General features: G+C 36.3%; 3 protein-coding genes across 8 annotated transcripts in view; 1 reads left to right on the top strand and 2 right to left on the bottom strand.

The window, feature by feature from the left end:
- The first annotated feature begins 561 nt into the window (after positions 1-561).
- Positions 562-6,286, top strand: LOC138307272 (flavin reductase (NADPH)-like). The gene is made up of 4 exons (XM_069247923.1): positions 562-1,917; positions 3,104-3,314; positions 5,146-5,298; positions 5,746-6,286. The coding sequence occupies exons 1-4, from the start codon at positions 1,783-1,785 to the stop codon at positions 5,895-5,897; spliced, it is 651 nt and encodes a 216-aa protein (XP_069104024.1). The 5' UTR covers positions 562-1,782; the 3' UTR covers positions 5,898-6,286.
- Positions 6,287-15,033: 8,747 nt separating this feature from the next.
- Positions 15,034-15,627, bottom strand: LOC138307130 (uncharacterized). Its single transcript, XM_069247760.1, has one exon. It carries the CDS (start codon positions 15,625-15,627, stop codon positions 15,034-15,036), a length of 594 nt encoding a protein of 197 aa, XP_069103861.1.
- A 6,246-nt stretch (positions 15,628-21,873) lies between these two features.
- LOC138306928 (RNA-binding motif protein, X chromosome-like) overlaps positions 21,874-26,832 on the bottom strand; it is a 28,468-nt gene continuing 23,509 nt past the window's right edge. For all 6 annotated transcript variants that reach the window (XM_069247500.1, XM_069247506.1, XM_069247504.1 and 3 more), the window contains 3 exons: positions 24,947-25,054; positions 23,904-23,989; positions 21,874-22,428 (listed from right to left, as the gene is read on the bottom strand). Coding sequence is in view for 1 of the 6 variants with exons in the window: in XM_069247506.1 (XP_069103607.1) it covers positions 25,050-25,054 (5 nt within the window). In the remaining 5 variants the exon portion in view is untranslated. The remainder of the gene's footprint in view (positions 22,429-23,903; positions 23,990-24,946; positions 25,055-26,832) is intronic.

Here is a 26,832-nt window from a genome sequence, read left to right as displayed (position 1 = left end):
AATTAAGTAACCGTTATGACAATTTGGTTATAATTCCTATGTCAATAGCAAATGTCGACGAAATGGATAGTTATCAGCAAATCATAACAAAGACCTGATAATCCGTTCTTTCTTTTTTCTAGGTTGAGCATCTGTAACAACACTACCAGTTTGTGGTGAAAGGGCTGAAGAGTAGCTCTAAGATGGCGCATTGCTTGACAGAAATCTTTTCTTTTTCTTTTAAAACTCTGTAGTAGTATATGTTTGTAGAAGTTTTTAATTGGGATTCTAGATGTGATGCAGGCCGTGTTTTTTATATATATATATATTTATCTGTTGTTCTTCCTTCATCAATAATAACGTCGTTTTCATTTAATATTTTGTATCGCGATTTTCATCTTCTTTATTTCTGGCAGTAACGAAAACAAATACATTTATAGTAAGTTTAATGCTACTAATGTACTAAACTTACAATATAAAAGTAAGCAATGGTATCTACAGTATTACACATGTCTATTAATCTAAGTGTTAACGTTTAATGATACGGCTCTATTTTGAAGAGACGAATCGACAAGACGATGATGTAATTTGACATTTACCTTCCATGTCCTACCAATATTTGTTAATATAATCAATCCTTTCAATCAAAAGGCACACTGGTTACCTTTAAATAAACTACAAGGTGTTGGCGTGCTCCTCACGCCCTCGGATCACCTGTTGTCACACCATCAATAAAGTCAAGTCAATACACCAAACGCGTGACGTTTACCGCACAACGTGACGCGTAAGGCATCACGAGGTCAGATTCTAGGTCGTTTATTTAGCGGGCGTAACCGTCATGACGTCTGATGAACACGTTAAAAGTATGCGACACTTCCAATCAATTGAGTTCTGTTCCTTCACGTTAAATAATGTGTTTTAGAGAACATTTTCGATTCATCACCTTAGCTGATTTCAGTTATTACATATCTATCAGTGTATTAAAATACATTAATCAGGTTATGTAAGTAAGTTAAACCATACTCCATAATAAACAACAAGAACAAACTAACAAAGAGACATACACAGCCTATTATAAATCAAACGGAGTTATGCCCCTTGACAGACAATTATTCGATCTCGGACGTTTATTATCTGCAATGTATGGCTTGTAAGTAAAAGTGAGTGCTTTACAAGGACAAATACAGGAGTAATGAATATTGTTTATGTTTTGTGGAGTCGATTGCTCAATACTTCTTTGTATAAAACAACTACATTGAAATAGTTTTATAAAACATCTTCTTAAAACATCTGCATTAATTTGACTACTATATCGATTCGATTCCATAACTAGCAAGTTGGTTGTTACCGATAGATGGAGATAGATTGAAAAGAAAGATGGAAATAAAACTTGGAGTGACTATATATATAAATGAACAGTAAATAATATAAGGCTAAAAGAGTTACTTCCCTTTTCATTTTTATATAGGAAATCTCCATCAAAGTTACCAAAATAAAATAGATAATAATAATAAAGTAAAATAGCATTTTTTTCTTGTCTTAGATAGATGCTTATAATGAAAGAATAAATACCAGAAGATATGCCGATACCAACTTACAAGGCCCTTAATGACCTTGATGATACCAGGTTTTCTGTGGAATTTGACATGTAGATTTACATGTGAAGGTACTTATCGGCTTGCCGCTGATAATACCTGTGTATGGTATTCAATATCTCTATTATCTATCATCCTGATGTAAAGCTGACGATTTACTGGCTTCTTTTGACGGCGAGTTAACATTAATACAAACACAACGCTACAAATGAAATTGATAATTTTTGGAGCTACAGGTCCTACTGGCCAGTTTGTCGTAAAACAGGCACTGGGCAAAGGTCACCACGTGAAAGCTTTAGTTAGAAATCCTGACAGTCTAACTTCTTCAAATGCACGACTATCAGTAAGTAAATAGATTTGTAATCGGCCCTGGTTGATAAACGACATGTAACGTATCTAGTAAACTAACTTTATTTAATCTTAGCTGCATAAATTAGCTAACTTCAAGTGTACAATGGACATGAACATTCAAATACTGCTGACTTCTAATTTGCATGTCACCCTACCATGATAACTTCACGTATGAATGATTTGCTACGATAGACGCAGTATCTCGTTTGTTTCCAAAACAGTATGATAATACATGTATCTAATATGCTTGTATATAGGCATATGGTTCACTTCAAAGATAAGTATTTGTATGGAACCAATTGAATCATTATGAAACTCTTAATTAACATTGACTGTATGTAATCCTTGTTCATATATTCCTCGATACTCCAGGGGTTCCGATCACTTACGATCTCTACAGACTATCTCATGGTAAAACTGGAAGCTACAGAACAGGGCAGGTTATTTAGTCATTTGATGTACTTCAAAAGAGCCATATAACGGTACACTGTGGTTGACTGTGTGGCTTTGATGTTAGGCGTCACTCTTTCTGTAGTCTTCAAAGAAAATGTTTGCTGGCCTGTGATTGGTCAGATGTTTTCCACTGAGCTGCCTTCAATTTCACTATGAAATAGTCTAGGGGTGTAGATATCCTAAATGATCGGAACCCCTGGAGTATCGAGGATGCCCTGGACTATTTCATAGCAAAACTGGAAGCTACAGAACAGAACAGGTAGTTTAGTCATTTGATGTACATAGAAAAACCGTGTAACAGTACACTGTGGTTGACTGTATGGCTTTGAAGTTGGGTGTCGCTCTCTCTGTAGTCTTCAAAGGAAATCTTTGCAGGCCTGTGATTGGTCAGATATTTTCCTCTGGGCTGCCTTCAGTTTTACTATGAGATAGTGCAGGACCGTAGAGATCGTAAGTGATCGGAACCCATTGAGTATCGAGGATGTGTTCTAACGCCTTTCGCTAAAACATAATAGCCCCAGTTTCATTTTCTATATCAAATTATTATAAGCAACTATCACATTTTGTGAGAATTTACGACTCCGCTAACCATTTCAAAATCAGATAAAATAATTTATTGAGCCAAAATTTATTCCTTTACTGTTGTTCATGAAAAAAAATCAAAGTTTATTTTTTACTCTTACCATGACCATTAATTTTTAAATGATTTTCCTTCGTTTACACAGGTATCCAAAGTAAACATTTTTAGGTCAGAGGAACTGCACCCACATTTGAACGGAAGTGACGCAATAATATCATGTCTTGGGACCAGAAAACTTTCATTATTCGACAGATCAAAGATTACCTTTTACACCGACTCTCTACAGAGTATACTTGACTCTATGCGCATGTCTGGTACCAAACGACTAGTCTGTTTGTCATCATGGGGAACAAAAAGTAAGATAAATGATATGTATCACCGTCTAAACTCATCTTCGGTAGCCAAGGATTACGATCCATCTATTACTCTTCAAGAAGAAGTAGACGGATCGTATCCCCTGACCAGTGAACATGTGTCTAATCCATATGTTAATTGATTCATAAAAAATATTTATTAATCTAAATAAAGTAATAAATGCAGTTCTGATGTTAAATAGAAATAATCCGATGTTCTTTAATCTGTTAATCAAAAAAAAAAAAAAAAACTTTCCAAATTTTTGTTATTTGTTACTTCCTGGAGGCGATAACTTACCAAATGATGAAAGTGCACCGATTTATTCGTGTGTGCAAGATTATATTTTTGATTTAAAACGTTTGGTTGATTTATGTTAATGAGCCCGAAGGTTCAGGGCCTAAGAGGTTCTCAATAAATTTTAAAACAATTTTGAAATAGGTTTTTAATACGCTAGTTAATAAAAATAAGACACTTTATAATGGCCCGGTCCCACCGGCGTTTAGGAATATTGCGCACAAAATTGGCTGATATTTGCTGAACATACGCAATATTCGTAAATCGTACTTGTATCTGTCGCCCAACATCCGCACACGTCCGCAATTATCCGCAATGGCATGTTTTTCCGTTCCCAGGATTTTTGAACTGCACAAAATTTTGATTGCGGAAATCATTCGCATTAGATACCTATTCGTACGCAATACATACTCAATGCATGCTTACTATATGCGCCGTATATCCGCTGTTATTCGTTGATATCTGCAACTGACAGGGTTTTGCAGCTTTATAGCGAACTGGGACAGTGTGTAAAACGAATGTATAGCGTACCTATCACGTTGACATCACGAATTAAATAATTTGTAGCGAATGCATATTGGGTTCAGAGTTTGTATTGCGTTTGTTTTGCATTTGATTTGAGAATAATTTGCGAATGTATAACAAACGTGTTGCGTAAACCAAAACTACTGTATAAATATGGCAAAAATCGACATATTTGTCTATTATTTCCTGTCCGCCAGGAAGTACAGGTGTAGTAATGGGTCATCGGCAATGATACCAATGCAGCGTTACAATGGTATCCAACAACATATTAATCTACTTGTTCAAGTCATGAAATTGTTTCAAAGACAGAAAAGAAAAAGTTGTCTACTTTGATTTGAATTTGAAACAGACTGAACCTTCTATGTATCTGGAGGAGGTAGGATGAAAGTTGCAGCTTGCTTATCTTTGTTGCAGTCGTGTTGTTGTGAAAAGCGATACCGAAAGGCCGGAGCGCGCTTCTTTTACCTCCGTAATTCAGATGCCCTACATGCGCATTACAACTGTTCTTTCCGCTACATCTGCGCAATGCATTATTAATAGATTCGTAATATTTCCGTAACAATTGCAATACTTCCGATCTGTTTCCTCAATATATGCGTTATATATTCGTAATTGTTTCTTACCGATTGTACACCTTACAGGAAAGCGTCCGTTATCGTATTCGCTTGTATTCGTGAAATATCCGCATTTGTTCGTAATAAATTCGCAGAATGTTATTAATATATCCGTAATTTATACTTGAAAATTTGTTATTTTAAGCCAATTTTGTTGCGGATGACAACGAACGGCCAACATTTATAAATTAAATTCATCCGTAATTAATCCGCTCTTCAGTGGAACCGGGCCTTAACAAAATATTTGTTTAGTTCGTTAGTTTAGAACTAAAGAGATTCCAAGCAAAATAAGACGTTATCATAATATTTTTTCCTAATTAGTTCGTTAGTTCAGATAGTAAGAGGTTCCAAATAGAGATAAGATTTATGTAATCGAAAGATTTTCTTGATGCATGTGTAGGACCACCGGTGTTGGAGAAAACTATGCGCCTGTTTCCAGTAGGAAGATTACTAGATAACATGTTGGAGATGGAGGTGTACCTTGAAGACCATTGTTGTGATATAGACTACACTGTAATCAAGCCCGCAGGTCTTCTTGACAAAGCTCCATCTGGTAAGCTGACTTTACTAGTTGTCGCCTGTCTATCTGTGCGTTGGTAGTGTATCATTCTCTATTGGGCTGTCAAAGATTTGTTCTAATGATAGTGACAGTGTAGATCCGTGGGGTCTTTTGGACTTCTGGAAACCTCACTCAGAGGGATCATATTAGTTTCAGAAATCCTCACCACTTAGACAATTTTCTTTAAAAATACATGTAGTATACTAAAATGTACATGTATTTCAGAATCGTTCTCAGTAACACGCACTATACATCCTACTGGAAACCCCATAGATAGTTCTCTGGCTCCCCTACCGAGTAAAGTGGACAAACCTCTATTATTACCTAACGTGTTTGGCAGTATATTATTCTAAATTGTGATTAACTAAACAGTTTGTGATTAACTAAACAGTTTGTGATTAACTAAACAGTAATTCTTATATCTCTGATTGTTTTGTACAGGTCTCCCGATACTGACGTCACACCAAGAACGCGTACAAGGTTGTAAGATGGTGTTGTCACGAGGAGACGTGGCAAGGTTTGTACTTCAGTGTGTGGAACAGGGCACGTGGGTCAAGTCACGTGTTTCCATTGGAGTAAAGACTTGGACATAAACACGAGTACATGTAACTCTTACCCTCTGTGTGTCCGTATATAGTACGTCGTACAAATGAACCTGTGGTCGATGGATTCAATATTTTTTCATCACATATTTCATCAAGGAAGATTAAACAACACTTTGTATAGGATAAGACTATAAAATGAGCACCATTTTCCCATTAGTCACTGTCACCATGGAGAGAAAATTAAAATAAATTCCCTGTGTAAGAAGCGTCTCTTAAATGACGATTCATTATATGATACGATTCGAAATATGTGACATTTTGTTATAACCGATTTCGCTATATCCTAGTTTTACTGTCTGTAAACTGATTTTGACTAATTAGGATATGGGACCTATGTAGCGTGTTGCTCTACTGTGAATACATTTCATTTTACCAGATTGTATACTACTTAAGTGTTACAGGGAATCATTGTCTCCCAAACCGATGGTGCACGTCCTTATTAATATCCTTCCTTACTGGTTTTGTATTGGATTCAGCAGCACATGAACTCTAAACGTACTTATTTTGGCGCAGTCAACTTTTAGCACAGAAGCAATCTTTAACAGATGAGGGCAATGATTATGAATTCGCTCAGTCTACGTGAGGGTTATTCATAGGATATTCAGAAAATATAAATGGCGCAATCATAGGTTAGCGCACAATTTTTGGTACTAAATGTGCTAAAAATAGATTACCGCTAAAATATATACTTTAACAGTTTATGTATTGCTTAATTAGCATTCCAGTCTTCGACACAATGTAAGTTCATTTTCCAATTTTCAAACATTTTATTTACAAAAGATGTTTTAAACCTGTAGGATTGGACATCAGACAAAGGCTATAAGTCCTCTCCTTATACAGGTGGTACCCACAAAATAAATATGGAATATACATCTCAATGGTGGATTTAAGGGGAGATAACTCCTTGGTGAAGAAAAATATAATAATAAATCTCACAAAGTTCTTCAACAGTATTACCGATTGGCCCTGAAAACATTCATTTTGATTTCCAAGGACGGATCAGTTGGATCACCCAAACAGATATTTTATTGCGCAAACAAAAATTAGGATCTATACAGGCAAGTGTTGTAATTTTGACTTCAGTAATTCTTTCATTGGACATCGGTAAATAAACAGTAATTAAGGAATGTTTGTTGTATTAATAAAGACCCAATACAATTCTGAAAAAAAGATTAATTTATATCGATCATAAATGATATATTTAAGATGGTGCTAAACTCCAAACAAATGATTACGAATTGATTGTGCGTTACAATACAGTACTAAGGAGGACAGAGGAAAATACAAATATATCAGCCCTAGTTATGGAAATTAACATTTATTTCGTTTAGAAATGTTCATAAGTACACATGGTAATAACTTTTTGGATTATACAAAATTAAAGCTCGTTTTACATATGAAATGTGTTAAACATTAAAAGGTCGCTTCGGGAATGAAGTGTGTCTTAAAAAATAAATACACGATGTATATAATTAATTAGAAGTATGAATGATTTCTAGACATTGAATGGACATGTATGTTTACAATAAAACTTTCAGGTGAAGATTGTGATAATGGACATAACATTGATCATGACGCCAAGGCTAATGATTAATAGTATTTTAATATACCTCTACTTTATTTACGCTATATACAAGTTACTTGGTTAAATTGACTAGCTCCCTATTTTTTCCAAAAACCTCTCTCAGCTGTGTGTTAGTCATCGAACTATCACACCCCTGGAAGCTAGTACACCCATGCACTCGGATATTTCCGTTTAACCAATCAAATTCGATGTGGGCGAGGCTTGTTTCCGATCACGCCATCAGTTGCTAGGTGACGTAACAATTGGGCGGAGCTAGTTTCCGATCACGCCATCTCCGTTGACGTACTCAGACGACGTTAGTATCGATCGGAAACTGTTACCGAACACGTCGTCATCTTGTAAGTGAGAGGCTTGTGAAAAAATGTAATGGGTTCAGAGGACAATACCTTTTATATGAACATGTACGTACAGTTGTTATGTATATATTTATGCTACCTGTAAGTGGTCAACGTCTCAGAATTTCAACCATACTTGTACATGTGTGTAAATTTAGTATTATATGCCTAGTGGTATGAATGTTGAAATATTGAGAAATCATAGTGGAATCAAATTTTAACCTGCGGTTTGAATAGAAGCAAAACAAAACGGTCATGGAATCACGATTATTATCTCGGAATGATTTGTATGTTTGTAGATAAGATTACGTAGATCGTTTACAAATTCTCTCAATCTCTAATGACCATTGCTGTACGCGACAGGAATATAGCTTAAATGAGAGAAATATATTTGAGTCTAATCATAGCTTTTGTATACATGTATCGGTATATTAAAACAGTTAAAGTATGGAATTGAGTGATATATCAAGTTTCCGCATTCCCTCGAACTTGCCTATTTCCCTCGGCTCCGTCTCGGGAAATAGACAAGTCTCGGGAAACCAGAAACTTGCTATATCCCTCAACCCCATACTTTTTAATTGTATACTATCACACCCTGCTGTACTGTAGTACACGTGGTTTAATCACTGCTATCACACCCTGCTGTACTGTAGTACACGTGGTTTAATCACTGCTATCACACCCTGCTGTACTGTAGTACACGTGGTTTAATCACTGCTATCACACCCTGCTGTACTGTAGTACACGTGGTTTAATCACTGCTATCACACCCTGCTGTACTGTAGTACACGTGGTTTAATCACGGCTATCACACCCTGCTGTACTGTACTACACGTGGTTTAATCACGGCTATCACATCCTGATGTACTGTTGTACACGTGGTTTAATCACGGCTATCACACTCTGCTATATCTAACAGTTTCAGCATAACTATCACACCGATCACAGTTATCACACCCCGCAGTACTGTTGCAGTTTTATCACAGCTATCACACCCTGTTATACGATAGTAGCTTTATCACAGCTATCACACCCTGTTGTACGGTAGTAGCTTTATCACAACTATCACACCCTGTTATACGATAGCAGCTTTATCACAACTATCACACCCCGAAGTACTGTAGCAGTTTTATCACAGCTATCACACCCTGTTATACGATAGTAGCTTTATCACAATTATCACACCCTGTTGTACGATAGTAGCTTTATCACAGCTATCACACCCTGTTGAACTGTAGAAGTTTTATCACAGCTATCACACCCTGTTATACGATAGTAGCTTTATCACAGCTATCACACCCTGCTGTACTGTAGTAGCTTTATCACAACTATCACACCCTGTTGTACGGTAGTAGCTTTATCACAACTATCACACCCTGTTGTACGGTAGTAGCTTTATCACAACTATCACACCCTGTTGTACTGTAGTAGCTTTATCACAGCTATCACACCCTGTTGTACGATAGTAGCTTTATCACAACTATCACACCCTGTTGTACGGAAGCAGCTTTATCACAGCTATCACACCCTGTTGTACGATAGTAGCTTTATCACAACTATCACACCCTGTTATACGATAGTAGCTTTATCACAACTATCACACCCTGTTGTACGGTAGTAGCTTTATCACAGCTATCACACCCTGTTATACGATAGTAGCTTTTATCACAACTTCACACCCTGTTGTTGTGCTTTATCACAACTATCACACCCTGTTGTACGTTAGTAGCTTTATCACACAACTATCACACCCTGTTATACGATAGTAGCTTTATCACAGCTATCACACCCCTGTTGTACGTTAGTAGCTTTATCACAACTATCACACCCTGTTGTACGTAGTAGTACTTTATCACAACACATATCACACCCTGTTGTACGGTAGTAGCTTTATCACAAACTATCACATCCCTGTTGTACGGTAGTAGCTTTATCACAGCTATCACACCCTGTTGTACGGTGTGCTAGTAGCTTTATCACAATATCACACCCTGTTGTATACGATAGTAGCTTTATCACAGCTATCACACCCTGTTGTACGGTAGTAGCTTTAACAGCTATCACACACACTAGTAACACACTATCACACCTGTTGTACGGTTGCAGTTTTAACACAACTATCACACCCTGTTATACGAAAGTAGCTTGATCACAACTATCACACCCTGTTATACGATAGTAGCTTTATCACAACTATCACACCCTGTTATACGATAGTAGCTTTATCACAACTATCACACCCTGTTATACGATAGTAGCTTTATCACAACTATCACACCCTGTTATACGAAAGTAGCTTTATCACAACTATCACACCCTGTTGTACGGTAATAACTTTATCACAGCTATCACACCATGTTGTACGGTAGCAGCTTTATCACAACTATCACACCCTGTTATACGATAGTAGCTTTATCACAGCTATCACACCCTGTTATACGATAGTAGCTTTATCACAGCTATCACACCCTGTTATACGATAGTAGCTTTATGACAACTATCACACCCTGTTGTACGGTAATAGCTTTATCACAGCTATCACACCCTGTTGTACGGTAGCAGCTTTATCACAACTATCACACCCTGTTGTACGGTAGTAGCTTTATCACAGCTATCACACCCTGTTATACGGTAGCAGTTTTATCACAACTATCACACCCTGCTGTACTGTTGTAGTAGTTTTATCACAACTATCACACCCTGTTGTACGATAGTAGCTTTATCACAACTATCACACCCTGTTGTACAATAGTAGCTTTATCACAACTATCACACCCTGTTGTACGGTAGTAGCTTTATCACAGCTATCACACCCTGTTGTACGGTAGTAGCTTTATCACAGCTATCACACCCTGTTGTACGGTAGTAGCTTTATCACAGCTATCACACCCTGTTGTACGATAGTAGCTTTATCACAACTATCACACCCTGCTGTACTGTAGTAGTTTTATCACAACTATCACACCCTGTTGTACGGTAGTAGCTTTATCACAACTATCACACCCTGTTGTACGATAGTAGCTTTATCACAACTATCACACCCTGTTGTACGGTAGTAGCTTTATCACAGCTATCACACCCTGTCGTACTGTAGTAGTTTTATCACAACTATCACACCCTGTTGTACGGTAGTAGCTTTATCACAGCTATCACACCCTGTTGTACGATAGTAGCTTTATCACAACTATCACACCCTGTTGTACGGTAGTAGCTTTATCACAGCTATCACACCCTGTTGTACGATAGTAGCTTTATCACAACTATCACACCCTGTTGTACGGAAGCACCTTTATCACAACTATCACACCCTGTTGTACGGTAGTAGCTTTATCACAGCTATCACACCCTGTTGTACGGTAGTAGCTTTATCACAACTATCACACCCTGTTATACGATAGTAGCTTTATCACAGCTATCACACCCTGTTGTACGGTAGTAGCTTTAACACAACTATCACACCCTGTTGTACGGTTGCAGTTTTAACACAACTATCACACCCTGTTATACGAAAATAGCTTGATCACAACTATCACACCCTGTTATACGATAGTAGCTTTATCACAACTATCACACCCTGTTATACGATAGTAGCTTTATCACAACTATCACACCCTGTTATACGATAGTAGCTTTATCACAACTATCACACCCTGTTATACGATAGTAGCTTTATCACAACTATCACACCCTGTTGTACGGTAGTAGCTTTATCACAACTATCACACCCTGTTGTACGGTAGCAGCTTTATCACAACTATCACACCCTGTTATACGATAGTAGCTTTATCACAGCTATCACACCCTGTTATACGATAGTAGCTTTATCACAACTATCACACCCTGTTGTACGATAGTAGCTTTATCACAACTATCACACCCTGTTATACGATAGTAGCTTTATCACAACTATCACACCCTGTTATACGATAGTAGCTTTATCACAACTATCACACCCTGTTATACGATAGTAGCTTTATCACAGCTATCACACCCTGTTGTACGATGGTAGCTTTATCACAACTATCACACCCTGTTGTACGGTAGTCGCTTTATCACAGCTATCACACCCTGTTGTACGGTAGTAGCTTTATCACAGCTATCACACCCTGTTGTACGATAGTAGCTTTATCACAACTATCACACCCTGCTGTACTGTAGTAGTTTTATCACAGCTATCACACCCTGTTGTACGATAGTAGCTTTATCACAACTATCACACCCTGTTGTACGATAGTAGCTTTATCACAACTATCACACCCTGTTGTACGGTAGTAGCTTTATCACAGCTATCACACCCTGTTGTACGATAGTAGCTTTATCACAACTATCACACCCTGTTATACGATAGTAGCTTTATCACAACTATCACACCCTGCTGTACGGTAGCAGCTTTATCACAGCTATCACACCCTGTTGTACGGTAGTAGCTTCATCACAGCTATCACACCCTGTTGTACGGTAGTAGCTTTATCACAACTATCACACCCTGTTGTACGGTAGTAGCTTTATCACAACTATCACACCCTGTTGTACGGTAGTAGCTTTATCACAACTATCACACCCTGTTGTACGGTAGTAGCTTTATCACAGCTATCACACCCTGTTGTACGATAGTAGCTTTATCACAGCTATCACACCCTGTTGTACGGTAGTAGCTTCATCACAGCTATCACACCCTGTTGTACGGTAGTAGCTTTATCACAGCTATCACACCCTGTTGTACGGTAGTAGCTTTATCACAACTATCACACCCTGTCGTACTGTAGTAGTTTTATCACAGCTATCACACCCTGCTGTACTGTAGTAGCTTCATCACAACTATCACACCCTGTTGACGATGGTAGCTTTATCACAACTATCACACCCTGTTGTACGGTAGTAGCTTTATCACAACTATCACACCCTGTTGTACGGTAGTAGCTTTATCACAGCTATCACACCCTGTCGTACTGTAGTAGTTTTATCACAACTATCACACCCTGTTGTACGGTAGTAGCTTTATCACAACTATCACACCCTGTTGTACGATAGTAGCTTTATCACAACTATCACACCCTGTTGTACGGTAGCAGCTTTATCACAGCTATCACACCCTGTTATACGGTAGTAGCTTTATCACAACTATCACACCCTGTTATACGATAGTAGCTTTATCACAATTATCACACCCTGTTGTACGGTAATAGCTTTATCACAACTATCACACCCTGTTATACGATCGTAGCTTTATCACAACTATCACACCCTGTTATACGATAGTAGCTTTATCACAACTATCACACCCTGTTTTACGATAGTAGCTTGATCACAGCTATCACATCCTGTTGTACGGTAGCAACTTTATCACAACTGTCACACCCTGTTGTACGGTAGTAGCTTCATCACAGCTATCACACCCTGTTATACGGTAGCAGTTTTATCACAACTATCACACCCTGTTGTACGATGGTAGCTTCATCACAACTATCACACCCTGTTGTACGGTAGAAGCTTTATCACAGTTATCACACCCTGTTGTACGGAAGCAGCTTTATCACAGCTATCACACCCTGTTGTACGATAGTAGCTTTATCACAGCTATCACACCCTGTTGTACGTTAGTAGCTTCATCACAGCTATCACACCCTGTTGTACGGTAGTAGCTTTATCACAGCTATCACACCCTGTTGTACGGTAGTAGCTTTATCACAACTATCACACCCTGTCGTACTGTAGTAGTTTTATCACAGCTATCACACCCTGCTGTACTGTAGTAGCTTCATCACAACTATCACACCCTGTTGTACGATGGTAGCTTTATCACAACTATCACACCCTGTTGTACGGTAGTAGCTTTATCACAACTATCACACCCTGTTGTACGGTAGTAGCTTTATCACAGCTATCACACCCTGTCGTACTGTAGTAGTTTTATCACAACTATCACACCCTGTTGTACGGTAGTAGCTTTATCACAGCTATCACACCCTGTTGTACGATAGTAGCTTTATCACAACTATCACACCCTGTTGTACGGTAGCAGCTTTATCACAGCTATCACACCCTGTTATACGGTAGTAGCTTTATCACAACTATCACACCCTGTTATACGATAGTAGCTTTATCACAATTATCACACCCTGTTGTACGGTAATAGCTTTATCACAACTATCACACCCTGTTATACGATCGTAGCTTTATCACAACTATCACACCCTGTTATACGATAGTAGCTTTATCACAACTATCACACCCTGTTTTACGATAGTAGCTTGATCACAGCTATCACATCCTGTTGTACGGTAGCAACTTTATCACAACTATCACACCCTGTTGTACGGTAGTAGCTTCATCACAGCTATCACACCCTGTTATACGGTAGCAGTTTTATCACAACTATCACACCCTGTTGTACGATGGTAGCTTCATCACAACTATCACACCCTGTTGTACGGTAGTAGCTTTATCACAACTATCACACCCTGTTGTACGGTAGTAGCTTCATCACAACTATCACACCCTGTTGTACGGTAGTAGCTTCATCACAACTATCACACCCTGTTGTACGGTAGTAGCTTTATCACAACTATCACACCCTGTTGTACGGTAGTAGCTTTATCACAACTATCAGACCCTGTTGTACGGTAGTAGCTTTATCACAACTATCACACCCTGCTGTACGGTAGTAGCTTTATCACAACTATCACATCCTGTTGTACGGTAGCAGCTTTATCACAGCTATCACACCCTGTTGTACGGTAGTAGCTTCATCACAGCTATCACACCCTGTTGTACGATAGTAGCTTTATCACAACTATCACACCCTGTTGTACGGTAGTAGCTTTATCACAACTATCACACCCTGTTGTACGGTAGTAGCTTTATCACAACTATCACACCCTGTTGTACGATAGTAGCTTTATCACAACTATCACACCCTGTTGTACGGTAGTAGCTTTATCACAACTATCACACCCTGTTGTACGATAGTAGCTTTATCACAGCTATCACACCCTGTTGTACGGTAGTAGCTTTATCACAACTATCACACCCTGTTATACGATAGTAGCTTTATCACAACTATCACACCCTGTTATACGATAGCAGCTTTTTCACAACTATCACACCCTGTTGTACGGTAGCAGCTTTATCACAGTTATCACACCCTGTTGTACGGTAGCAGCTTTATCACAGCTATCACATCCTGGTCTTTAATAAATCACACTCATCTGTACATACTGGTGTATTGCAGTAATTTTACGTTTTGACCAAACGCTACACAAAGCTGACCCCGTCTGTCCAGACATAGAGATGTTGGTTTTTTTGTTGATGCAGTATGAATGATCCTTAGAAATTCGCCACTTTGATAAAGAAGTAGAACTTTTCGATTTTCATAATTCCCTATCACGAGATTCCCTTTGCTATCATATGATACACAACATGGGTTAAATGGACAATCTCCTGATTGTTGTGTTTGTTTACTCGGAATCTCCCCCGTGTATGTAAATAGTTTCTTAAAGTTGTTTCTTTCCATGGCAACGATACATTTGTTATCATCACCACCATAACATTTCAATCTGGGATCAACCACTGCGACATTGTGGGTGACAGGACACTCTGTGATCCTGATTGGTGAATACACTACTGGATCCCCGGTCTCTGTCACTCGGGAGGAGAGCACCACCTTGCCTTGTGTGGTATATTTGGAGAGACGTTTGTCCGTCCCCACGATGATATAATCTGTGCTCGTAATACATATACAGAAGACGGCCTCATTGCTTGTAAACATGTGTGTTAGTTCTCCAGATACCAGCTCCATGATGTTTTTGTCGTAGTCACAGGCCTACAATCTATGTGATGTTGGTGACACACTAAGGTCAAGGATAGCGGTCTTGTATTGGACTTCTTGTTTTACTCTACCATTCATATCCAGGAGAGTTAATGTTCCTGAGAAGCCGGTACCAGTCCACATCTGATCATCAGTTGTGAAGCACGAAGAATGTATCATACATGGTGAATTGATTTCCTTTACCGCCTTGGTCTCTGGCAGTAAACTGATTCCTTTACCTTTATCACTCGGACGTTGTTGTGTCAGCGGTTGTCGCTGATTCCTATCCCTCGCTGTGTTGTCTTGACCAGGGATTGTCGTTTGGTCTTCATCCGAGATGGTGACTTCCCCCAGAGATAGCTCAAGGTGACCTTTAGGACTTTTGTTTGCAGTGAAACTGGCCATTTCGGGTTTAAAGCCACATTTTATGAAGTCACGTTATCTCCGTGTTGATCAATCCAAGTGTCTTTTTTCACGAGTAAGAATGATGATATTAGTGTTTATTTATAGCATCTAGCTCCGGATTTTGGCTAAATAAATTCCAACTTGTCATGCTATCAATGCTATAGCACGGTAACTGATCTCCAGGTTTTAACACATTTTGAGTTCAAGACACACATACATTTTTGTTGAAATGTGTTTCCGGAATAGCATCGAATACCCCATCAGATCGATAACATAACTATAAAGTGATACAATAACAACAAAACTTCTCGCCTGATCCACCCCCGAGTTGGAGAGCTACATGTTTGTCAGGCCGCAATATAGGTCAATCACGTGGGTATCCGGGGATACCTGTCCAGGTGTTTATTTGTGTAGATGTTGTGCAGTCAGGTGTGCAATGTTGGTCATAGTATAAATAGAACAAGGCGAGCAGAGCACGTGGAATCAGTCTACATCTATGTTATGTATTATAATCTATATCAGGGTGTGTAAAAAGTATTACATGAAATGTTCATTATGTGGAATTTGTTGTTTTCGTAGTTGCTGCAATAATAGAATCAATATTTACATATCGTGACTACATTATGCAAAATATGAAATGTTGTGCTTGTGTGTAAACTCGAGAAGCGTTCCGAAGAACAAATGAACATGGCGGTGACGGTTAAAGTAAGTGAGCTACACGATGTTTAAATGGAGTTTCTACAAAGTACGGGTCATAACACCTCAAAAGGAGATTGTGGATGAACACAGTTATGGGTACTGTTTACCACCACAAGCGTAGATTTTGTAATTTTGGCTTGGTTCTTGAGGTGCCCATTAGAGCCGAGACGACATTTCGACCGGACAGGGTCTACAGTACATAGCATATTTTTCGTAAATTTCCCGATTCGTCAAGCCATAACTTCGTTAATACTTGGTCAATTTTGTTCATCAAGTACTCAATGGAAAGATAAATTATTTCCCTTTAAGGTAAGATATACGTCGATGTTGTGAAATAATCACGGTTTTAAGAAAATGGGTCCGCCGCCGAGTTCATACCCTTGATACTACACGTTAATATTTATTTTATTTCTTTTTCTTTTGTGAGTATTTTTTATAATCTGGAAAGGCTTTTTAATGCCAACAGAGTCGCATCTCATAATGTATTGCGTATAGTCATTGATCGGATGATAGTCGATTTTTCCTCCATGTTACCGATAATCGCACGAGTGTGCTGCGGAAACACCCATACCAACAGTTGCATTCGGTGGTTGCTTCATAAAGGTTTTTGTTTTGTTTCCTATGACTGTAAGTTGAATGGTCTACAATACCTGAATATCATCTTAGAAAGAGTATTATTTCCCTTTGTTGACAACCATCCACTAATATCCCATTCCATATCCATAGACTACATTGCTGGGCCCCATCGATCTGCTGTGATCGCCTTCCCCAAAATCAATGCCAAAGGCATTCTTCTTTGGCCTGCAAAAAGTTCTGATATGAACCCCATAGGGCATTTTGTGAGATCGTTTAGAACGCCAAATCAGAGTAAGAGATATTCCGGTTCAAAATCTTCTATACGGCGCACTCCATGAGGAATGGAAAAGAATCCCAATGATTTGGATATGTCACCTGATATGAAGCATTCGATGACGTAGGACAGAAACACTTATATATATAATTACTGCTAACGGAGAATACAACGGATATTGATGAACAGCTCTTTGTGCAATTAAGAGATGTTATCTGTTGCTTTTATCATTTGTTGGAATGAAATAACTTTCCATTTTATTATAATGATCATACTTGTTAAACCATCTTATTTTGCAGTTTTGTCGAGCTGGTTTCCTGCATTGCTAGATGTCTTAATTTAACAATATTTTTGCTGTAATCAATTGATTGGGAAACTGTATGAAATATTCTATTCTAATAAACAGATATTAATAATTAACATGTAGTTTGTTTATTCGTGTCTGCATCTATAAAATAAGGCGGTGCTAAACTTTTGACGCGGTGTGTATCTTTCAATAGCTTTTAATGGTTAGTTGATTAATGTCCTATAAACAACTGTGGTCATATCAGGACGCCATTAGGACGGCCTCCTGTATGCTGTATGTTAAATGTGTGTATGTTTTGGGAGACTGTTTCGTTTTCTTCTAACCACTGAATGTTAACATAACATTATTAGACAGAACATTCATTGGAAACAGAAAAGAGCTGGTATCCCGAGTGCATTTGTGTGGCATAGATGAGTTCACCATGCAAATTTTTACCATTAGTAATATTTGTATTAAAGGCCCACTACCTTTCCGAAACGGCTTTAATTTTTAAAATGGAAATGTAAAACGAGATTGATAATTTTATAGAGTTGCAAAAGTTATCAACTTACCGTTAATACTACACTTATCATCACCTTCTGAACAATTTAATTTAAATAAATAAAATGTTAATTTTCATAACGCGGGTCGTCTTATGTTTCCCGCCGTCGTCCTAAATGCCGCGCGGTAGTTGATTATCACTGCGCCAGAAGGCAAAACAGTGAAATGAAACCCAACTTTAATCACATATTACCCAGGATATTTTGCATAAGCTTCATGTTATAACCTCATCTTAGGCCATCGATATAGATTTTCTTATGCTATCTATGATTTTTAGAAACCTTTAAATTTTGCTCCGGAAAGGTAGTGGGCCTTTAAGTCATTTTTTCTACAGCGATTTGATAAAGCAATCAGAAATTACAAAAGACTCAATGATTGTATGTTTTTACATATTATTTTATCTTCATTCATGTATTAGATTTCAACCTACTTCCGTAAGTGGAAAAGTGACTACTAGTAACATCACCAAAATATTGTAGCGCTTCATTCCTAATTACGTTTACCAAATTAATGTCGGCAAATATTGTTAATGGTTTCTTTCTTCTTCCGATTAAGTGACGTGCAATGGACACACATATATATAGTAAATAGTATTCATTGGTATGTAAAATTTTGTGAAATCTGCGTTTTTACAAATTTATGAAGTATTATTGAAATTTTTTTTAAAGACAATATAGCATAATTAACTTTCAGGAACTCTATTATGTCACACAACTGCATAAATGAAATGAAATTATATATACTACAGAATACAGCAGCCTTCAGTAACAACTCAGGTTCATGTTAAATGGAATTATATATACTACAGAATACAGCAGCCTTCAGTAACAACTCAGGTTCATGTGAAATAGAATTATATACACTACAGAATACAGCAGCCTTCAGTAACAACTCGGGTTCATGTTAAATGGAATTATATACACTACAGAATACAGCAGCCTTCAGTAACAACTCAGGTTCATGTGAAATAGAATTATATACACTACAGAAAACAGCAGCCTTCAGTAACAACTCAGGTTCATGTTAAATGGAATTATATACACTACAGAATACAGCAGCCTTCAGTAACAACTCAGGTTCATGTGAAATAGAATTATATACACTACAGAATACAGCAGCCTTCAGTAACAACTCAGGTTCATGTGAAATAGAATTATATACACTACAGAATACAGCAGCCTTCAGTAACAACTCAGGTTCATGTGAAATAGAATTATATACACTACAGAATACAGCAGCCTTCAGTAACAACTCGGGTTCATGTGAAATAGAATTATATACACTACAGAATACAGCAGCCTTCAGTAACAACTCGAGTTCATGTGAAATAGAATTATATACACTACAGAATACAGCAGCCTTCAGTAACAACTCAGGTTCATGTGAAATAGAATCATATACACTACAGAATACAGCAAATCGCAGCCTTCAGTAACAACCAGGTTCATGTGAAATAGAATTATATACACTACAGAATACAGCAGCCTTCAGTAACAACTCAGGTTCATGTTAAATGGAATTATATATAACTACAGAATACAGCAGCCTTCAGTAACAACTCAGGTTCATGTTAAATAGAATTTATATAACTACAGAATAAGCAGCCTTCAGTAACAACTCAGGTTCATGTTAAATAGAATTATATATACTACAGAATACAGCAGCCTTCAGTAACAACTCAGGTTCATGTTAAATAGAATTATATACACTACAGAATACAGCAGCCTTCAGTAACAACTCAGGTTCATGTTAAATGGAATTATATACACTACAGAATACAGCAGCCTTCAGTAACAACTCAGGTTCATGTTAAATGGAATTATATATACTACAGAATACAGCAGCCTTCAGTAACAACTCAGGTTCATGTTAAATAGAATTATATACACTACAGAATACAGCAGCCTTCAGTAACAACTCAGGTTCATGTGAAATAGAATTATATATACTACAGAATACAGCAGCCTTCAGTAACAACTCAGGTTCATGTGAAATAGAATTATATACACTACAGAATACAGCAGCCTTCAGTAACAACTCAGGTTCATGTGAAATAGAATTATATACACTACAGAATACAGCAGCCTTCAGTAACAACTCAGGTTCATGTGAAATAGAATTATATAACTACAGAATACAGCAGCCTTCAGTAACAACTCAGGTTCATGTGAAATAGAATTATATACACTACAGAATACAGCAGCCTTCAGTAACAACTCAGGTTCATGTGAAATAGAATTATATACACTACAGAATACAGCAGCCTTCAGTAACAACTCAGGTTCATGTTAAATGGAATTATATATACTACAGAATACAGCAGCCTTCAGTAACAACTCAGGTTCATGTGAAATAGAATTATATACACTACAGAATACAGCAGCCTTCAGTAACAACTCAGGTTCATGTGAAATAAATAGAATATATATACACTACAGAATACAGCAGCCTTCAGTAACAACTCAGGTTCATGTGAAATAGAATTATATACACTACAGAATACAGCAGCCTTCAGTAACAACTCAGGTTCATGTTAAATGAATTATATATACACTACAGAATACAGCAGCCTTCAGTAACAACTCAGGTTCATGTGAAATAGAATTATATACACTACAGAATACAGCAGCCTTCAGTAACAACTCAGGTTCATGTGAAATAGAATTATATACACTACAGAATACAGCAGCCTTCAGTAACAACTCAGGTTCATGTGAAATAGAATTATATACACTACAGAATACAGCAGCCTTCAGTAACAACTCAGGTTCATGTGAAATAGAATTATATACACTACAGAATACAGCAGCCTTCAGTAACAACTCAGGTTCATGTGAAATAGAATTATATACACTACAGAATACAGCAGCCTTCAGTAACAACTCAGGTTCATGTGAAATAGAATTATATACACTACAGAATACAGCAGCCTTCAGTAACAACTCAGGTTCATGTGAAATAGAATTATATATACACTACAGAATACAGCAGCCTTCAGTAACAACTCAGGTTCATGTGAAATAGAATTATATACACTACAGAATACAGCAGCCTTCAGTAACAACTCAGGTTCATGTGAAATAGAATTATATACACTACAGAATACAGCAGCCTTCAGTAACAACTCAGGTTCATGTGAAATAGAATTATATACACTACAGAATACAGCAGCCTTCAGTAACAACTCAGGTTCATGTGAAATAGAATTATATACACTACAGAATACAGCAGCCTTCAGTAACAACTCAGGTTCATGTGAAATAGAATTATATACACTACAGAATACAGCAGCCTTCAGTAACAACTCAGGTTCATGTGAAATAGAATTATATATACTACAGAATACAGCAGCCTTCAGTAACAACTCAGGTTCATGTGAAATAGAATTATATATACTACAGAATACAGCAGCCTTCAGTAACAACTCAGGTTCATGTTCATGTGATACTAGATTTATTTGAAGAATACAAAGTATGGCGTCACAATTTTACAGTATAGTGAATCTTTCATTAATTCCATATCAGAGCTCCACTAACATACTATTCAAAGATTATTTACAATGAAAGGTATGAAAACAAACACGTGTACAGAAGTTCACTGCAGAAATTTAGGTGATGAAGGAAGGTAAATATATCCATGATCACAGTTTATTGATTGATCTGTCATATTCACATTTAATCAATCTGTCATATTCACATTTTGTCAATCTGTCGTATTCACATTTTGTCAATCTGTCGTATCACATTGCATCAATATATTGTAATCACATTTTGTAAATCCATTGTATTCACATTTCGTCAATCCGTCATATTAACATTTCGTCAATCTGTCGTATCACATTTCATCAGCCTGTCGTATTCACAGTTAATAAACATGTTATATTAAGTATAAATCTTGTGTCATCTTCAACCCAGTTGTAATTTTCTTTTCAAATTTCCTTAATCCTCAGTTCAAAACCAAGATTTCAGTATTGAAATTTCAATTCGTCGACCTGTAAAGGAAAAAGAATATCTGTATAAAATACTGTAAAATTCATTTAAAACAGTTTTTGGAATTCCATTTTTATTTTTGAAGTTTGTAAAATAGCTAAAAAAATTCATCAATATTTTGTAGATTGGAAACTGTAAAATTGCTATTAATTGCTGTTAAATTTTTTGAAGATTGGAAATAGCCATTATAATTTCAGTAATATTATGTACTGATAATAATAAACTAGCATCAAAAATATATACAAAATATTTCCAACAAGCAAATATGTGGAATTTCCATCCCCCGCTTTCAGGACATCTTGTATGTAAACATTATTGAGGTTAGATTTAAACTTGGTTGAAACATGAAAAAATAAACTGAAGTCTTATTCGGAAGTAAGACATTTAACTTTGATACAAAGTTTGAAGAAAATCATTTAATATTTATTACAGTTATTGTACACAAGTGGCAGAAAATTACTTATGCGATATTTGTGATCCGCCATTTATAGCAGCCATTTGCATTTACTACAATAGGCTCCTGCGCTATTCGCTGGTCCGATTTTGCCAAACAAACTGTTGGAGTACCTAGCATGTTTATTTGGTACCATCAATGCAATTTACACGAGTTCTATTTCTCCTCCAGAAAGATACATTTTTCTCTTATTTTACTGAAATTTACAAGCAGCTTCACAAATTACATATCCACAGTAAGATTGACAGTTAGCCAGGGTACATACCAACAATTAATGAAGTTAGTTTTGTTCTATTGCAGCACAGTAATGAGTTGTAGGCTTGCAAAATACCACTGGTTAAAGCCTATACATGAACCTTATGGCATTCAACCTTGTTACCAAGTTTGAAGAAAATAAGTTAATATGTATTAGTTATTATACGGAAGTGGCAGAAACTGACTTTTTTTATTTAAGCAAAGGGTCATATCTCCGCTAAATAAGGTCTGTTGAAAGTCGTGATCGAACTTGGCCATGTCCTTAAGGCATTTAACCTTGTTACTAAGTTTGAAGAAAATCGGTTTTCATTTGTTACACTTATTGCACTGAAATGGTAGAAAATGACGTAAAAAACAATAGTTATTCAAAAGGCCATAACTCCGCTAAATAAGGTCCATCGACAGTTGCGATCGAACTTGGCCGAGCTCTTAAGGCATTTAACCTTGTCACCAAGTTTGAAGAAAATCAGTTTACATTTGTTACAGATATTGCACGGAAACAAAGTATTACTTACAGACGGACAGACAGACAGACGGACAACCCAAATTAATATCCCCCGTTTCAAAGAAAGCGCGGGATAATAAAGGAACATGAACAGGTAATATTCTTTTATAGAACGAGTATCGTAATTATCACTATAAACACTACTAATCACCTTGTCCTTAATGTGTGTAATATTAACAAACTACTCTGGTTTGGGTATAATATATTGTAAGCCTGTTCTATAGCCGTATACAACTAACTGGATAACAAGATTGCTGTATTACCTCCACTAATTTTGTTCTGGGATTTTTCCTGACTTATAAATGCCGCTGGTCGTATGAAGCAGATCCTTTTGTTCTATTGTTGATTTCTGAAATAGAAATACCAACAGAAATTTGAGAATATTGCTTTACTTCCTTCTATATAAAACTTCCATTTTATGTCATTTTTGACATTAAAGATAGCCACTGTATAAGCAGCAGTTTAGAAGCAGGATAGCACAAAAAGTTAGATGATAGCAGATACCAAATATCAGAACAATAATCAACTTCCTTCCACACAAGGTTTCCATTTGTTTGTTTAGTTAAATGGCTAAACTAGAGCTAGGGTCATTTAAAGATATCAATGGTATACATATATATAGATGCTCCACTGCTGACAAAAAGTTTTTTTCTCAATTAAAAACATGAACAAACGAATTAGTATTTTTCTTCAGTTATGAAAGTTATTTAACGTTACTTTACACCATTACCACCATTGAAAAGTTTGAGCTTCTCATTTTACTTAAAGATAAAAATATCAAAAATAATTAATTGCATCCTGAAAAAATTCTGAGCTACTATATTCTATATAGAATGAAGTACTGATTGTGCATGCTCCAAAAGCAAAATAAATTATCTTATCTTAATTTGTGTGTTAATTAGACATTTATATACACGATTAAACACCAATTAATGTAACTATGATGAGTATCGTTTTTGCTCTTTTAGCAAAGGAACATCTTTAAAGTATATCTGGGATGAAAGGTAGACAAGTGTGTTTTAATAAAGAACAATAGCTCTCCATAGGAGTTCAAAAGGTTGTGACCGGTAAAATAATTCACAAGTTAATATAAAATATAATAAAACGAGAAATAGATAAAGCGGTAAAAATATAACATTTGAACTGTGATAAAGGAGATGATTATCAAATGTATATATCCAGTGGCAATTAAGAAACGGAATGAAATGAAAGATATCATTATCACAGCTACAAGTTATGGCATACAACAGTAACACGCCAATTTGTGCAAAACTACTTCATCACAGTCAATGAATTAATTACTCACGTGTTCCTGGAACTTCCCAGATATTTCATCATGGAGGGTGAGTTTCATCCGCTATTCATGGGGATATCATTATGTGGATCCAAGTAGTTGAGAGGCGAAGTCATCAACCTTAGAACAGGTTATATAAGGGTGTAATGTATTAATCCTTCAATATATACTACAAATATTGCAAACTCGGATCAAAATCATAATATTTAACAGCTATAGGTTAATTGTAAACTCGGATCAAAATCATAATATTTAACAGCTATAGGTTAATTGTAAACTCGGATCAAAATCATAATATTTAACAGCTATAGGTTAATTGTAAACTCGGATCAAAATCATAATATTTAACAGCTATAGGTTAATTGTAAACTCGGATCAAAATCATAATATTTAACAGCTATAGGTTAATTGTAAACTCGGATCAAAATCATAATATTTAACAGCTATAGGTTAATTGTAAACTCGGATCAAAGTCATAATATTTAACAGCTATAGGTTAATTTCAAAGAGGATGAGGAATAATCTTGAACATTTCATCTTGTAAAGTGATATCAATATATTGTTCATATTCTATTTTAATTGATCTTTTTTAATCTACTTTAATTTTATTTCTTTTTTCTTTTTCTATTTCTAGAAATGTTAAGTAATATTTAATATGTTCAATGACCATGAAACATAGGGTTCTCCGGAACAGCTGTTCAAAGCAAATGATATGTCACTATTTCAAAGCATCTCAATTATTTTTTATTTGAACTATAAAAATCAAGTTTTTTCCCCTTTCTTTGTAATCTATTTTTCATTCTAACAAAATGTCCTGATCCTTTAAATATTAATGGTATTGAAATGGACAGAGTTTCTCGTTAAAATTAATAGTTAAATTGATAATATATTTAACATTGATATTATTTTAATGAACTTTCTCTTTAAAATTAACATTTTAATGGACTTAATTCATTTTTCATTAAAAATAACCAAATGAAAAACAAATGAGATGCTCTGTTCTTGAAACACCAGCATTCTTCATTCTGAAAGAGAAATAAATTTGTTCAGCTTTATCCATTCCTACATCCACTTGCTCTTTGAAAATCCTTTTTCATCCTTCGGTATTTCCTGTCGATGGCATTGGCCAGTGCAGAATTGCAGCTATTCTCCAATATTCCTTTTGATTACGGTAGCTCACTCCTTTTTCATTGCAGACAGTGCTAAAAATTGATAGCAGCATTTCATACATTGGTACATGGTGACATTTCGATGAGTATTATGTTTCATACATTGGTATATGGTGATATTTCGACGGGTTTTACGTTTCATACATTGGTATATGGTGACATTTCGACGGTATTAGGTTTCAAACTATGGCACATGGTGACATTTGACGGGTTTTACGTTTCATACATTGGTATATGGTGACATTTCAACGGATATTACGTTTCAAACTTTGGTATATGGTGATATATCGATAGGTATCACGTTTTAAACTTTGGTATATGGTGATATTTCGACGGGTTTTATGTTTCATACATTGGTATATGGTGACATTTTGATGGGTATTATATTTCATATTTTGGAACATGGTGACATTTTGACAGGTAATACATTTCATTTATTGGTACATGATGACATTATGACGAACATTACATTTTGTACATTCTCAGATGCGCTTTCAGTAAGTCAAGCTCAAGTTGGGTGCAAATTCATTTGAGTTTGCATTTTTTTTACTTTCGATTTAGTTATAAATGAAATTTTAATAATATTACCAAATAGATAAAAAGATATTATAAACTGACTTGATATTTTCTTATTGGGAAATATTTTGATGGATTTATAGACAGGATGGTAATGGTGGTATGGTTTAGCCATTCGCCTTCCACCTAGCCAGCACAGATCTGAAAAGGTCG

The sequence above is a fragment of the Argopecten irradians genome, chromosome 14 (genome assembly GCF_041381155.1).
Source record: "Argopecten irradians isolate NY chromosome 14, Ai_NY, whole genome shotgun sequence".
In the NCBI taxonomy this organism is placed as follows: Eukaryota; Metazoa; Mollusca; class Bivalvia; order Pectinida; family Pectinidae; genus Argopecten; species Argopecten irradians.
This window is presented reverse-complemented; position numbering and strand designations above follow the sequence as displayed.